This window comes from Pristiophorus japonicus, chromosome 17, assembly GCF_044704955.1.
Source record: "Pristiophorus japonicus isolate sPriJap1 chromosome 17, sPriJap1.hap1, whole genome shotgun sequence".
Lineage (NCBI taxonomy): Eukaryota > Metazoa > Chordata > Chondrichthyes > Pristiophoridae > Pristiophorus > Pristiophorus japonicus.
The window spans coordinates 32,245,222-32,259,391 of NC_091993.1; the positions used below are offsets into that span (position 1 = coordinate 32,245,222).

The 14,170-nt window shown below is 51.6% G+C and overlaps 1 protein-coding gene across 1 annotated transcript in view; it reads right to left on the reverse strand.

The window, feature by feature from the left end:
• rasgrf1 (Ras protein specific guanine nucleotide releasing factor 1) overlaps positions 1-14,170 on the reverse strand; it is a 124,178-nt gene that overhangs the window by 31,306 nt on the left and 78,702 nt on the right. The window contains exons 4-10 of the mRNA XM_070859340.1: positions 12,545-12,637; positions 11,357-11,610; positions 9,830-9,909; positions 6,752-6,945; positions 5,165-5,274; positions 3,767-3,885; positions 2,424-2,584 (exon numbers count right to left, since the gene is read on the reverse strand). Of these exons, the coding sequence (XP_070715441.1) occupies positions 2,424-2,584; positions 3,767-3,885; positions 5,165-5,274; positions 6,752-6,945; positions 9,830-9,909; positions 11,357-11,610; positions 12,545-12,637 (1,011 nt within the window). The remainder of the gene's footprint in view (positions 1-2,423; positions 2,585-3,766; positions 3,886-5,164; positions 5,275-6,751; positions 6,946-9,829; positions 9,910-11,356; positions 11,611-12,544; positions 12,638-14,170) is intronic.

Here is a 14,170-nt window from a genome sequence, read left to right on the forward strand (position 1 = left end):
CTAGACTCCCCAACCAGCGGGAATAGTTTCTCTCTACCTACCCCATCTGTTCCCCTTAATATCCTGAAAACTTCCATCAGATCACCCCTTAACCTTCTAAATCCCAGGAAATACAACCCTAGTTTGAGTAATCTCTCCTTGATATCCTTGGAATCCGGGTATCATTCTGGGAAACCTACGCTGCACTCCCTCCAATATACCCTCCCTAAGGTGTGGTGCCCAGAACTGCTCACAGTGCTCCAGGTGGGGTCTAACCAGGGCTTTGTACAACTGCAGCATAACTTCTACCATAGTGACCTGGGTTTCAGCTACATGAAGGTCTGTGAAGGTGGCAGGGTAGGTTCCCTTCGCCAGGTGGATAAATACCTTGTCTGGTGCGGTGTCGAGCCACACCAATTGGAGAAGGCGCTAGGTTTGATTGGTTGTTGGGTTAACAATATTTAACTAGCAGAGCATTAACGACACTATAGTTAGCCTTGGTGCAGGAGGGCAGACACCGTCAGCTGCTTTTCCTGATTGGCAAACATTGCACACTGCTGGAGAGACAGTGCATGTGGCGGGCTGGAGAATTCTGGGCTGTTCTGGCCTGTGATGCATTCCATAGCCGACCAACACTCCAGGCAGAACCTTCCAAGGTCCTTTGGGGCTCCACGCGCGCCTCAGTCTGTCGGCATCCGCTAAGTTGCTGGCTGGGTGCGAGGTAAGCGGGTGGCAGTGTTGTGGGAGGGTCTGACTTCATTGAGGCCATTTGGGCTACAAGGTGCTGGAGCCAAGTCCCAGAGAGTCGGCACCTCCGGAGAGGGGGAGTCAGGGGGAGCGAGGGTCTGTGGGACTGGGCCCCAGAGAGTCGGCACCTCGGGGAGTCAGGGGGAGCGAGGATCTGTGGGACTGGGCCCCAGAGAGTCGGCACCACTGGAGGGGGGGGGAGTCAGGGGGAGCGAGGGTCTGTGGGACTGGGCCCCAGAGAGTCAGCACCACTGGAGAGGGGGAGTTAGGGGGAGTGAGGGTCTGTGGCGCTGGGCCCCAGAGACGGAGGGGGGGGGAGTGAGGGTCTGTGGGACTGGGCCCCAGAGATTCGACACCTCCAGAGAGAGGGGGAAGTCAGGGGGAGCCGGCGGTGGGGGGTGGGGGGGAGTCAGGGTCTATGGGACTGAGCCCCAGTGAGAGCCAGCACCTCCGGAGAGGGGGAGTCAGGGGGAAGCCGGGGTGAGGGGGGAGAAGTCAGGGTCTGTGGGACTGGGCCCCAGAGAGAGTCAGCACCTCCGGAGAGGGGGAGTGAATGGGAATGAAATGGAGGAGGGCGGGGGAACAAGCCTCTGAAGATGCCGACTCTGACTGGGGTTCAGTTTCAGGCCTCCCTCCAGCACCTTGCCCAAATATCCTCGCACAGAAACATTCGGAACAATGCAGGGATAAGGAGCTCAGTCACAGCCTCTGGTTCTCCCTCCGACTTCCCAACCCGACCCACCGAGACCCTGCCCCCAGTGATGCCGCAAGCCCTTTGCAACCTCCCAGATACTCACACGCTTACTGTCAAACAGCATCTGAAAAACAAAACAAACACACACTGAGTATCACGCGGTGGATTTAAGGAACGGTGAGCAACTTCTGAATGTTCGGGCCACAGCAACTTCAAGAATGCAATCGGCGGGATTTCCTCCGGCCGGAATCAACAATTTCCTTAGAAATAGCAAGTGAAGGAGATCCTCATAAACGCATTTACTCCCTCGCTAGCCAAACCTTTCTGGGCAACACTTCTCCAGATTCTTGGCCTTGGAGAGGGGATTGACCAGAATGGTCCCATGGAGGAGGGACTTCAGTGACGTGGAGAGGCTGGAGAAGCTGGGGCTGTTCTCCTGAGAGCAGGGAGGGGGAAGAGGAAATTTGATAGAGGTGTTCAAAATCATAACGGGTTTTATTGAGTAACTAAGAAGACATTGTTTCCAGTTACTGAAGGGTCGGTAACCAGAGGGACACAGATTTAAGATAATTGGCAAAAGAACCAGAAGGGGAGATGAGGAGAATGTTTTTACGCAGCGAGTTGTTGTGATCGGGAACACGCTGCCTGAAAAGGCGGTGGGAGCAGATTCAATAGTAACTTTCAAACCGGGAATTGGATAAATACTTGAAGGGGAGAAATGTGCCGGGCTGTGGGGAAAGGGCAGGGGGAGTGGGACTGATTGGATCGCTCGGTCACAGAGCCAGCACAGGCTCGATGGGCCGAATGGCCTCCTCCTGTGCGGTATCATTCTCTGATTCTCTGAATCTAAATGTTGGGCGAATGGGTTTGAGTAAAGATGGGCTGAATGGCCGCTTTTGCCTGTACTTGAAGTTGTCTCTCGCTCTTATTCAATCACTGACTCTGTCGGATCATTGCCACACTTTTATTAAATGTCTGAAGAAAGAAAAGATGTGACATCTACCTTTGTTAAATGGAGTTTTCCACCCGATCCTCTGGTGCATATGATCAAGTGTTTGGAGAAGAGAAAGCATTGCTTCTCTCCCTCCTTCTTCAGCGAGAGTGACCCCAAGCGGCCACGTGTGATCTTCCCTTTCTCGGTCATCGGTACTTGGATAAGCGAGCCTGGTCAGAGGGACAATCGGGGAGTTAGAGAAACATGTCGGTGTGGAGAGAGCCCGCACTGAGACACCAATTTACTCCGTGACACAGCCCGGCCACAAACTGTTAGCAATGTGAGAAGCTTGGGCGGAGGAGGGGTAACCTGCTGGGACCGCCCCACATTCACCCCTAACTTCATCAAACATCTCAGGGGGGCAGTACTGAGGGAGCGCTGCACTGTCGGAGGGGCAGTACTGAGGGAGCGCCGCACTGTCGGAGGGGAAGTACTGAGGGAACGGCGTACTGTCGGAGGGGCAGTACTGAGGGAGTGCCGCACTGTCGGAGGGGCAGTACTGAGGGAGTGTTGCACTGTCGGAGGGGCATTACTGAGGGAGCGCCGCACTGTCGGAGGGGCAGTACTGAGGGAGTGTTGCACTGTCGGAGGGGCATTACTGAGGGAGCGCCGCACTGTCGGAGGGGCAGTACTGAGGGAATGCTGCACTGTTGGAGGGGCAGTACTGAGGGAGCGCTGCACTGTCGGAGGGGCAGTACTGAGGGAGTGCCGCACTGTCGGAGGGGCAGTACTGAGGGAGCGGCGCACTGTCGGAGGGGCAGTACTGAGGGAGCGGCGCACTGTCGGAGGGGGCGTCGTTTGGATGAGATGTTAAACCGAGGCCCCGTCTGCTCTCTTAGTGGGCGTAAAAGATCCCACGGCACTATTCAAAGAAGAGCAGGGGGATTTTCCCAGTACCCTGACCAATATTTGTTGCTCAACCAACATTATTAAAACTCATTTTTCACATTGCTGTTTGTGGGAGCTTGCTGTGCACAAATTGGCTGCCTTGTTTCCCACATTACAACAGTGGCTGCACCGTAAGGTGATTTGAGTGCATCTAAGTGCAGACACCTTCAGTCAACGGACCACAGAGTCCACAATCCTGACAACTAACGTGCAAGTGAATGTCGCGTTATCCATGCAATGAGTTGTTTCAATATCCAATCCATCAATACACACTCAACCAAGGGCATCAGGGCATGGTAATCGGCCCTCACTGTAAACTGGCACAAGACCATCTGCTGAAAGTGATCATGACAGGGACACGTGTGGGGCACGTGTGGGGCACGTGGAGTGAGCTCTCAGCCTATCACAGACTCAGCCCGAACGCTGACTTGTGCCCTGTGACCCCCTGACAACTCTGGCCGTACCTTGCCGCACAAACGTCTGGCTGGTGTCCAGGAGGATCTCGCAGCCTTCCACAATCATCCGCTCGATGGCCAGGTTTTTCCGAATGTTTTCTGTTTCGCTCACTTCATCGTGCATTATCCTGTGGAGAACGAGAATGGGGTCAACCTCACACTGCCAGCCTTGCCTCTGCAATGCAATGTCACAACGGGACAGAGCTCCGTCAATTCACCGCCAATGGCCATAAAGGCCAGCCAGATTGGTCTCTCTCGAGTTTGACATGTTCCCCAATGGCCAAGCGCGTTTATGCGGTGCAAGGGTCCTAGGTTAGATCCCTGACCTGTGCTGGGTCAGTCAGTCTCGGGGCGGGTTAGGGTGCTACACAGCACCCCCAGACCAGAAAGGGGGAAATAGTTTGGGTTCCTCACTCGGAACACGCTCCAGTGAGTCCTCCTGGTCGCACAGGCGTGGTGCCCCTTTGGTGGAATAGCCTTTCAATATTCAATGTCACACAACAGAGGGCGCCTGACATTTGGCATGGTAACCTGCACTAGTACAGAATTAACTCCTTCAGAGCAAGAGAAGGAGAGGGGATGGGAGGGAAGGGGATTGGAGGGGAGGGGAGGGGAAGTGAGTGAGTGAGTTGGAGGGGAGGGGTGGGGATTGGAGGGGAGGGGAGTGGAAAGGGAAGGAGAAGAGAGGGGAGGGGAGGGGCGGGGAGTGGATTGGAGCGAAGGGGTGGGGAGAGGAAGTGAGTGGATTGGAGGGGAGGGGAAGGGAAGGGGGAGATGGGAGTGGAGGAGGGGAGATGGGAGTGGAGAAGGGGGGAGGGGGAGGGGGAGGGGGAGGGGGAGGGGAGAGGAGAGGAGAGGAGAGGAGAGGAGAGGAGAGGAGAGGAGAGGAGAGGAGAGGAGAGGAGAGGAGAGGAGAGGAGAGGAGAGGAGAGGAGAGGAGAGGAGAGGAGAGGAGAGGAGAGGAGGGGGAGGGTGGGGTGGTTGGGGAGCGGAGGGAAGAGAAAAACTGCTGACGATGATAAAAAGGAACGATTTTCATTTCGGAACAGAAGTGGAAGAGATGGGCGGATGGTGAAGTTTTATTTAATTGTCTATAAAAGAAGATTCATTTCCCCGTTAACTTTTGAGCTGTCTGGAGAAATCCTGCTCTAAATCAGCATCTGAGCCTGGGGTTATTTATTTATTTATCGCGTCACGCGGGGGCCGGGCTGCGATGGAGCAACATGTCTGGTTAGCGATCGGCCGGGCCGTGGTTATCCCAGGCGCTGCCGGCGAAGCCAGATTGCGTGCTGCAGGAACGCGCACCAACCCCACGGCACGGACCGGCTCGGCCAACAACCGCCACGTGACCCGCGGCAATCTGCCACCGGATGCCATTGCTCGGTGTTGCCGCACCACGCGACTCACCGCGAGAGCTCCTCCAGCTTGGACTTTGCGTACTCCAGGCTCTTCCTCTCCACGTGCTCGTGAGGTGTGTGGGCCAGCAGCTCGTGCAGCGTCAGGATGTACCTGGGGATCTGACGAGGGAAAGACGGAGAAAGTCAGATCAGGGATCGTTGAGAAATACACACGGAGATGTTCCACAGACGACCAAGCACATTCTATGTTATGTCCATACGAGAGACTTTGGGGACGAAACTGGGATTTGGTGATTATGCAAAATGGGCGATAGTGAATTAAAGAATATAAGAACATAAGAAATAGGAGCAGGAGTCGGCCATTCGGCCCCTCGAGCCTGCTCCGCCATTCACTGAGATCATGGCTGATCATCGACCTCAACTCCACTTTCCCGCCCGATCGCCACATCCCTTGATTCCCCGAGAGTCCAAAAATCTACCGATCTCAGCCTTGAATATACTCAGAACATCCACTGCCCTCTGGGGTAGAGAATTCCAAAGATTCACCACCCTCTGAGTGAAGAAATTTCTCTTCATCTGTCTTAAATGGCCGACCCCTTATTCTGAGACTGTGACCCCTGGTTCTAGACTCCCCAGCCCGGGGGAAACATCCTCCCTGCATCTACCCTGTCAAGCCCCTTCAGAATCTTGTATGTTTCAATGAGATATCACCTCTCATTCTTCTACACTCCAGAGAGTATCGGCCCATTCTACACAATCTTTCCTCATAGGTCACCCCTCTCACCCCAGGCTCGAGGGGCAGTATGGTCGACTCCTGCTCCTAATTCCATCGAAGCCTTGTGTCAGATCTCAAAGGCTCACTCTTGTTACACTTGGACGTGTCTTAAATACAAGTCGCCTATTTGGCTCATCTATCATTTACATAAAATAGCAACAATCAAACCAATCAAGAAGCAACATCTTAAAAAATGCCCAGAGTTATAAAGCTAGTTATTTCCTGCTGGGTTCTTCTGCCCCTGATAACTGGCCTTCTCCCCAAGGAACCGAGCCAGTGATTTACAAGCAATTGTCAATTGAGGGACAAATTTCCCCGTGTAATGTACGCACTGTGAGGATGCTCACTGGTTGGTGGAGCTGTTGAGTTGGGAGTGGCTTAGCCAGTCACGTGATGTTCACAAGACTCAATAAAACCCCAGCCAGTCGGGTTCGGGGGATCCACGATGAGGCAGGTGGTTGTGAGCCTGGTGGATGAACTGGTAATGTGTAGTGTGATTGTTAAACCTTTGTTAATAAACCAACTAGTTCTTAATAGCAATGTGTTGCTGTGAATTCTTAAGCAAAGAACCCATGAAGTAAATACACGGCACTCTGAGCATCAGAAATGAGTCAACAATTGGCCCCTGTGCGACACTTACTATTGCCGCAAAGAACGGGTGTGCAGATAGAAGATCACACGTCTGCTCTCTCCTAATTGGACCATAAAAATATCGGCCATGTGTAAACACAGCTCCACCTCAGCAACAGACAGCTAACTGGCGGGGTAGGACCCGTAAGATGCAAACCCTCCCCTGCGTATTGCTATGGCCACGAACCCCAGCCCCCACCCTGAGTGAGCCCGATACCCTGAGTGTGTCACCTGAAACATCGGATAGGTCAGGAAAGTCTCCAACGTCCTCTCCTCACAGTCCGGCTTGGCTTCATATTGTTTCAGCAGTTTATCGAAGTCTCGGTTCTGCTTACAGCTGGCCAGGATCTGTAGGCTGTATTGGTGGTTCCTCACAAACTCCTGGTAGATGTTCAGCATTGGGAGGAGGATGTCAAACAGATCGGCTGCAGGAAGGTCCAGAATAAACGGGGTCAACAACTTAGTTTAGGCACGACTTATGACTCTCATCATTTCCACACGGGTACGGGGCATCCTGGGAGTGGAGGGACTAAACTTCACATTCTGGTTTGCCACATATAGAAACAGATGGAAAGACTATTGGTAAAGAAAAGAACTTGCATTTCTATAGCGCCTTTCACAACCTCAGGACATCCCAAAGTGCTTTACAGCCAATGAGGTACTTTTGAAGTGTAGTCACCGTTGTAACCTAGGAACACAGTAGCCGATTTGCGCACAACAAGCTCCCACACACAGCAATGTGATAATGACCAAATAGCCTGTTTTTGTGCTGTTGGTTGAGAGATACATATTGGCCCCAGGACACTGGGGAGAACTCCCCTGCTCTTCTTCAAAAGAGTGCCATGGGATCTTTTACGTTCACCCGAGAAGGCTAACAGGGCCTCGGTTTAATGTCTTATCTAAAGGACGGCATTTCCAACAGTGCAGCGCTCCCTCAGTACTGCCCCTCCGACAGTGCAACACTCCCTCAGTACTGCCCCTCCGACAGTGAGGCGCTCCCTCAGTACTGCCCCTCCGACAGTGCAACACTCCCTCAGTACTGCCCCTCCGACAGTGCGGCACTCCCTCAGTACTGCCCCTCCGACAGTGCGGCGCTCCCTCAGTACTGCCCCTCCGACAGTGCGGCGCTCCCTCAGTACTGCCCCACCGACAGTGCGGCGCTCCCTCAGTACTGTCCCTCCGACAGTGTGGCGCTCCCTCAGTACTGCCCCTCCGACAGTGCGGCGCTCCCTCAGTACTGCCCCTCCCACAGTGCAACACTCCCTCAGTACTGCCCCCCGACAGTGCGGCACTCCCTCAGTACTGCCCCTCTGACAGTGCAGCGCTCCCTCAGTACTGCCCCTCCGACAGTGCGGCGCTCCCTCAGTACTGCCCCTCCGACAGTGCGGCGCTCCCTCAGTACTGCCCCTCCGACAGTGCGGTGCTCCCTCAGTACTGCCCCTCCGACAGTGCGGCGCTCCCTCAGTACTGCCCCCTCTGACAGTGCGGCACTCCCTCAGTACTGCCCCCTCCGGCAGTGCGGCACTCCCTCAGTACTGCCCCTCCGACAGTGCGGCACTCCCTCAGTACTGCCCCTCTGACACTCCCTCAGTACTGCCCCTCCGACAGTGCGGCACTCCCTCAGTACTGCCCCTCCGACAGTGCGGCGCTCCTGCCTGTTATGGAACAGAGCTATACTGACCGGGAGGATCCCAAGCTCTATACTTTGCTTCACCAAACAGGTTGTAGCAGAGAATTCCACAATCGAACCACTCTCTGTGTAAAGACATTTCTTTCTAACCTCTCTCTGTGACCATCTTGAATTTGACCCTCCCTGTTAGTGTCTTCCCAACCAGCGGAAACAATCCATCACTGTTTACCTTATCATAATCTTGAGGACCTCGATCAGGTCACCTCTTAAACCTTCTCAACTTCAGGTGAACAAAGCCCTCGCTTCTCAAGTGACTCCATATAACTATAACCCCTCACACCTGATAACATCCTGGTGAACTCACACTGCAGCGTTTACATGACTTTCACACCCTCCCCACCCTGGGTGCCGAAAGCGATACCCGACCCGACATCCGGCCGTGGCCTAATTCAGGCGTCGGACAAGTTCAACACCAAGCATATTCTGCGCTTCTACATGAAAAAACAAGAATTCAGTTTGTCTTTATTCATGGCCTTATCGACTTGCTTTGCCACCGTTAATGAGACTTGTATATACACAGCAAGATCCCACTGTTCCTCTACTCCATTTAAAATCGTATCATTTAAGGTGTAATCTTCCCCTACTCTTACTTTACAACTCTATTAATTCACCATTATCTATATTCAACTGCAGCTGCCACCTATCTGCCCACCTTGCTCACCTATCTCTTCCAATCCGTCATAATTTGACACTTCCAAAATGGGGTGTAATCAGCAAATTTCAATATTGTTCCTTGAAATTCCTACATTACAACAGTGACTACACGTCAAAAGTACTTCATTGGCTGTAAAGCGCTTTGGAATGTCCGGTGGTCGTAAAAGGCGCTATATAAATACAACTTTTTCTTTTTTTTCAGATCCTAAGTCCCGATCATTTTACATGCAGTAAATACGAACAATCCCAACACATTGCTTGTGGAAATCCACTGACCAGATCTAACCCTTTGGGAAAAGCTCCCTTTAACCTGACTCTCTGATTTCTTCCCGACATTCATCTGTCTATCCATGTGACCACGTTCCGTGGGCGGTTATTCCTTGCTAAAAGTCTCGTGGTTGCTACCTCATCAAAAAATGAAAACAACCAGCCGACCTTGGATACAGACTTACAGCTGGACGATGACTTGAACTCGAGAACCAGAGGACACAGATTTAAGGCGACTGGAAAAAGAACCAGGGCCGACACGAGGAAAAACTCTTTTACGCAGCGAGTGGTTAGGGTTTGGAACACGCTGCTGAAGAGGGAGGTAGGAGCAGATTCAATAATAGCCTTCAAAAGAGAGTTGGAGAAACACGTGTCGGAGAATAAATTGCCGGGATATGGGGAAAGAGCGGGGGAGGGGGACTGACTGGGTCGCTCTTCGAAAGAGTGGGCGCAGACTCGATGGGCCGAATGGCCTCCTATACGGTACTGTTCTGTGATCCAATGATTGAACTGAAGCTTGGTTTACTTAACAACAACTTGATGTTGTACTCTTCAAGGGGAGCAGCTATATCTTAACAGCAGAATAATACATTGTGCATTAAAGGTTATATGTTCACTGCCTTGTGGAGGAGCTCATTATCTGCCTGACCACTAGAGATCCTCTGGCTATAATTAGAAATGTAGTCATCATACTTTACCTAATACTAACGTGGGCCAGCTGGATACTCGAGCTTTGAGTCCTTGGTAAAATATTTGGTGCAAAAACATAATTGTTTCACTGCAAGAGATACAAAAATACAAAGGTAAAGGAAGAGAATAGGACGAGTATTTATATAACCTCTCTCTGCGACCATCTTGAATTTGACCCTCCCTGTTAGTGTCTTCCCAACCAGTGGAAACAAGCCATCGCTGTTTACCTTATCATAACCTGTCATAATCTTGAAGACCTCCATCAGGTCACCTCTTAAACCTTCTCAACTTCAGTGAACAAAGCCCTCACGCCTGATAACATCCTCATAAACTCGCAAAGGGCGCCGAGCACCTCGAGTCTCGTCGCCGAGAGCATGCAGAAACCAAGCGCAGGCAGCGGAAGGAGCGTGCGGCAAACCAGTCCCACCCACCCTTTCCCTCAACCACTGTCTGTCCCACCTGTGACAGAGACTGTAATTCCCGTATTGGACTGTTCAGTCACCTGAGGACTCACTTTAGAGTGGAAGCCAGTCTCCCTCGATTACGAGGGACTGCCTATGATGATGTTGGAACTCACACCACAACCTTCCCATTACTTTCACACTCTCCCCATCCTGGGTGCCGAAAGCGATACCCAATCCAACATCTGACCGTGGCCTAACCAAGGTCTGCTACACCTGCGTCTCATAAATATCCTAAAGCATTTCACAAATAATTACTTTGAAGTGCTGTCGACATCCATTCTGTCTTTTTTTTAAATTATTCATTTATAGGAAGTGGGTGTCACTGACAAGACTGGCATTTATTGCCTGTCCCTAATTGCCCAGTGAGAAGGAGGTGGTGAGCCGCCTTCTTCAACTGCAGAGGGCAGTCAAGAGTCAATTACATTGCTGTGGGTCTGGAGTCACATATCGGCCAGACCGGGTAAGGGAGGCAGATTTCCTTCCCGAAAGGACATTCGTGAACCAGACGGGTTTTTAACGACAATCCGGTAGTTTCATGGTCACCATTACTGACACTGGCTTTTTATTCCAGATTTATTTAATTAACTGAACTTAAATTCTCCTAGCTGCTGTGGTGGGATTTGAAGTGAGATCTGTAAGACTTATCTTGATTAAAACAGGTTTTAGCCTGCAAGATTTATCTGCACTTTGCAGAGTTCAGACATGTGAGACAGAACATCACAGACTCAAGATATTTCTGCACTCACCCCTATCCAGGGGTTAACTTTACTTAAAATAACCGGAAGAAATATAACCAATTTACCATAGCATCAAAAGCACAATAATTTCTAATTATCAGCCTGCATCAACCTGTCCCATTAAAATACTTAACAGTTAAAATTGCCTATCCCTTGAGTGACTAAAAGAAGCAATGACACTCACACCAGGTTAATTCCAGCCATGGTCAACGATTGGAAATTAACTCCCTGATTCCCTTAGTAACCGACCAGGTTACCAATCCCTCGGATTATTTGTCCAGGCCTCTGGATCAGTAACCGTCTAACGGTCCTTTGGCAATGTTTGCCTGCGTACCTGTTTAGAAATATGCTGCTGACGTCATCATGGGCGATCGGAGGCTTCTTGGAGCTGGCGGCCATCCTGAGGGGTCGGAGGAAGCAGTTAACCAGGATGTGGAGCTGCTGCACGTACTCAGCTTCAGCCTCCAGCATGCTGAACACCACCTGGTTCCTCTTCCTCATGCTCTCTGCGTGCGGGGATCGGATGTAGTCCTGAATGATGGTCTTCCACTTCCTTCTGCAGAGCCATCCCCGCAGGAAGCTCTGGACCTATTGAGTGGGGGCGGGGTGAGGAGCGAGAGCACACAGTCAGCCATCCTCACAAAAGCCGCAACCCTATCGGATCGATGCACGCAAAACCCGCTTGGTCACCGCATGGTCACCGCATGGATCACCCCATGGATCACCCCATGGATCACCCCATGGATCACCGCATGGATCACCGCATGGATCACCCCATGGATCACCCCATGGATCACCGCATGGATCACCGCATGGATCATCGCATGGATCACCCCATGGATCACCGCATGGTCACTGCGTGGATCACCCCATGGATCACCCCATGGATCACCGCATGATCACTGCATGGATCACTCCATGGATCACCGCATGGTCACTGCGTGGATCATCGCATGGATCACCCCATGGATCACCGCATGGTCACTGCGTGGATCACTGCATGGATCACCCCATGGATCACCCCATGGATCACCCCATGGATCACCCCATGGATCACCCCATGGTCACTGCGTGGATCACCCCATGGTCACCGCATGGATCACCCCATGGATCACCCCATGGTCACTGCGTGGATCACCCCATGGATCACCCTATGGATCACCCCATGGATCACCCCATGGATCACCGCATGGATCACCCCATGGATCACCGCATGGATCACCGCATGGATCACCGCATGGAGGAGGTGTATGAGTGTCCTGACCGGGAGAATGGTTCACCCCCAACCTCCCCCACCACCCTCGACCTTGGCTCCACCCCACGGCTGGGGGGGGGTGTTCTTGGCTCATCGTCTCCCCTCGTGACACGGACTGTGGGAATCATAGGCACCAATCGGCACTGATGCAACCTGGCACTGCTTGCACTGGTGTTGAGCCTGGGGTTAGGGAATGTGTTCGGGTTACAGACACCTCACTGCTAGGAGTCTCAGTCCTACCATTCACTCGCTGGATGTCTGCCATACCTTTTTGATCTTCCTTATATCAACATCTTCATCGTTCTGTGCCACAGGCTCTGTTGATTGGATGCGTTCATTGTTTTTGAGCAGTGAAGCGATCTGTTAAGAAGGGACAGCAGGGAGATTAATACCGTGCTCCCACTCTGCTCCCGCTGAGCTGCATTCGGACAAGGCGGAGCCTGGGGCCCGAGCCACGGAGCTGGACACCAAACTCTGACTGGTCACATGTAGGCCAGACCGGGTAAGGACAGCAGATTCCCTTCCCTGAAACACATTACATCGGATATACGGCACAGAAACAGGCCATTCGGCCCAATCAGTCCATGCCGGCGTTTATGCTTCACTCGAGCCTCCTCCCGTCTTTCCTCATCTAAACCTATCAGCATAACCTCTATTCCCTTCTCCCCCATATGCTTGTCTAGCCTCCCCTTAAATGCATCGATACTATTCGCTTCAACCACTCCCTGTGGCAGCGAGTTCCACATTCTCACCACTCTCTGGGTAAAGAAATTTATCCTGAATTCCCTATTGGATCTCTTGGTGACGATCTTATATTGATGGCCTCTAGTTATGCTCTTCCCCACACGTGGAAACACTCTCTCTGTATCCACTCTATCAAAACCTTTTATCATTTTAAAGACCTCTATTAGGTCAACCCTCAGCTTTCTTTTTTCAAGAGAAAAGAGACCCAGCCTGTTCATCCTTTCCTGATGTGTAAACCCTCGTATTTCTGGCATCATCCTTGTAAATCTTCTCTGACCCTCTCCAGTACCTCTATATCCTTTTTATATGGAGACCATCCTTGTAAATCTTCTCTGACCCTCTCCAGTACCTCTATATCCTTTTTATATGGAGACCAGAACTGTACACAGTGCTCCAAGTGTGGTCTAACCAAGGTTCAATACAAGTCTAACATAATCTCCTTACTTTTCAATTCTATCCCAATAGAAATAAACCCTAGTTCTCAGTTTGCTTTTTATGCCCTTGCCAACCTGTGTCGCAAGGAAACCAATTGGGTTTTTATGACAATCCAGCAGCTATCCTGGCCGTTTTTCAACATCACACCATGCTATGGTAGGCTTTGAACTCCCCATCTCTGGGCTGCTCGTCACTACTGAAGAACACCATGCAAAGGGGGAGAGCATCGGACACTGATGTCAGAGAACTACATGGGCGAGTGCTCCTTAAACTAGGGGTTCCACGTGGGAAGGGTTCAGGGGTAAAACCCATTCCACAATCACCACCTGGCTGGAGCGGGTTTGATGGGCCAAATGGCCATTTGGTGGCCCAGACTGCCCTGTTTTCTGATAGGATAAACTAAAAATGTTTCCTTGCAGCTTTTTAATAAAGAAAAGACTTGCATTTATATAGCCTTGCACGACCTCAGGACATCCCAAAGTGCTTTGCAGCTAATGAAATATTTTTGGAGTGTAGTCACTGTTGTAATGTGGGAAACGCGGCAGCCAATTTGTGCACAGCAAGCTCCCACACACAGCAATGTGATAATGACCAGATCATTTTTTTTGTTATGTTGATTGAGGGATAAATATTGGCCCCAGGACACCGGGGAGAACGCCCCCTGCTCTTCTTCGAAATAGTGCCATGGGATCTTTTACATCCGCCTGAGAGAGC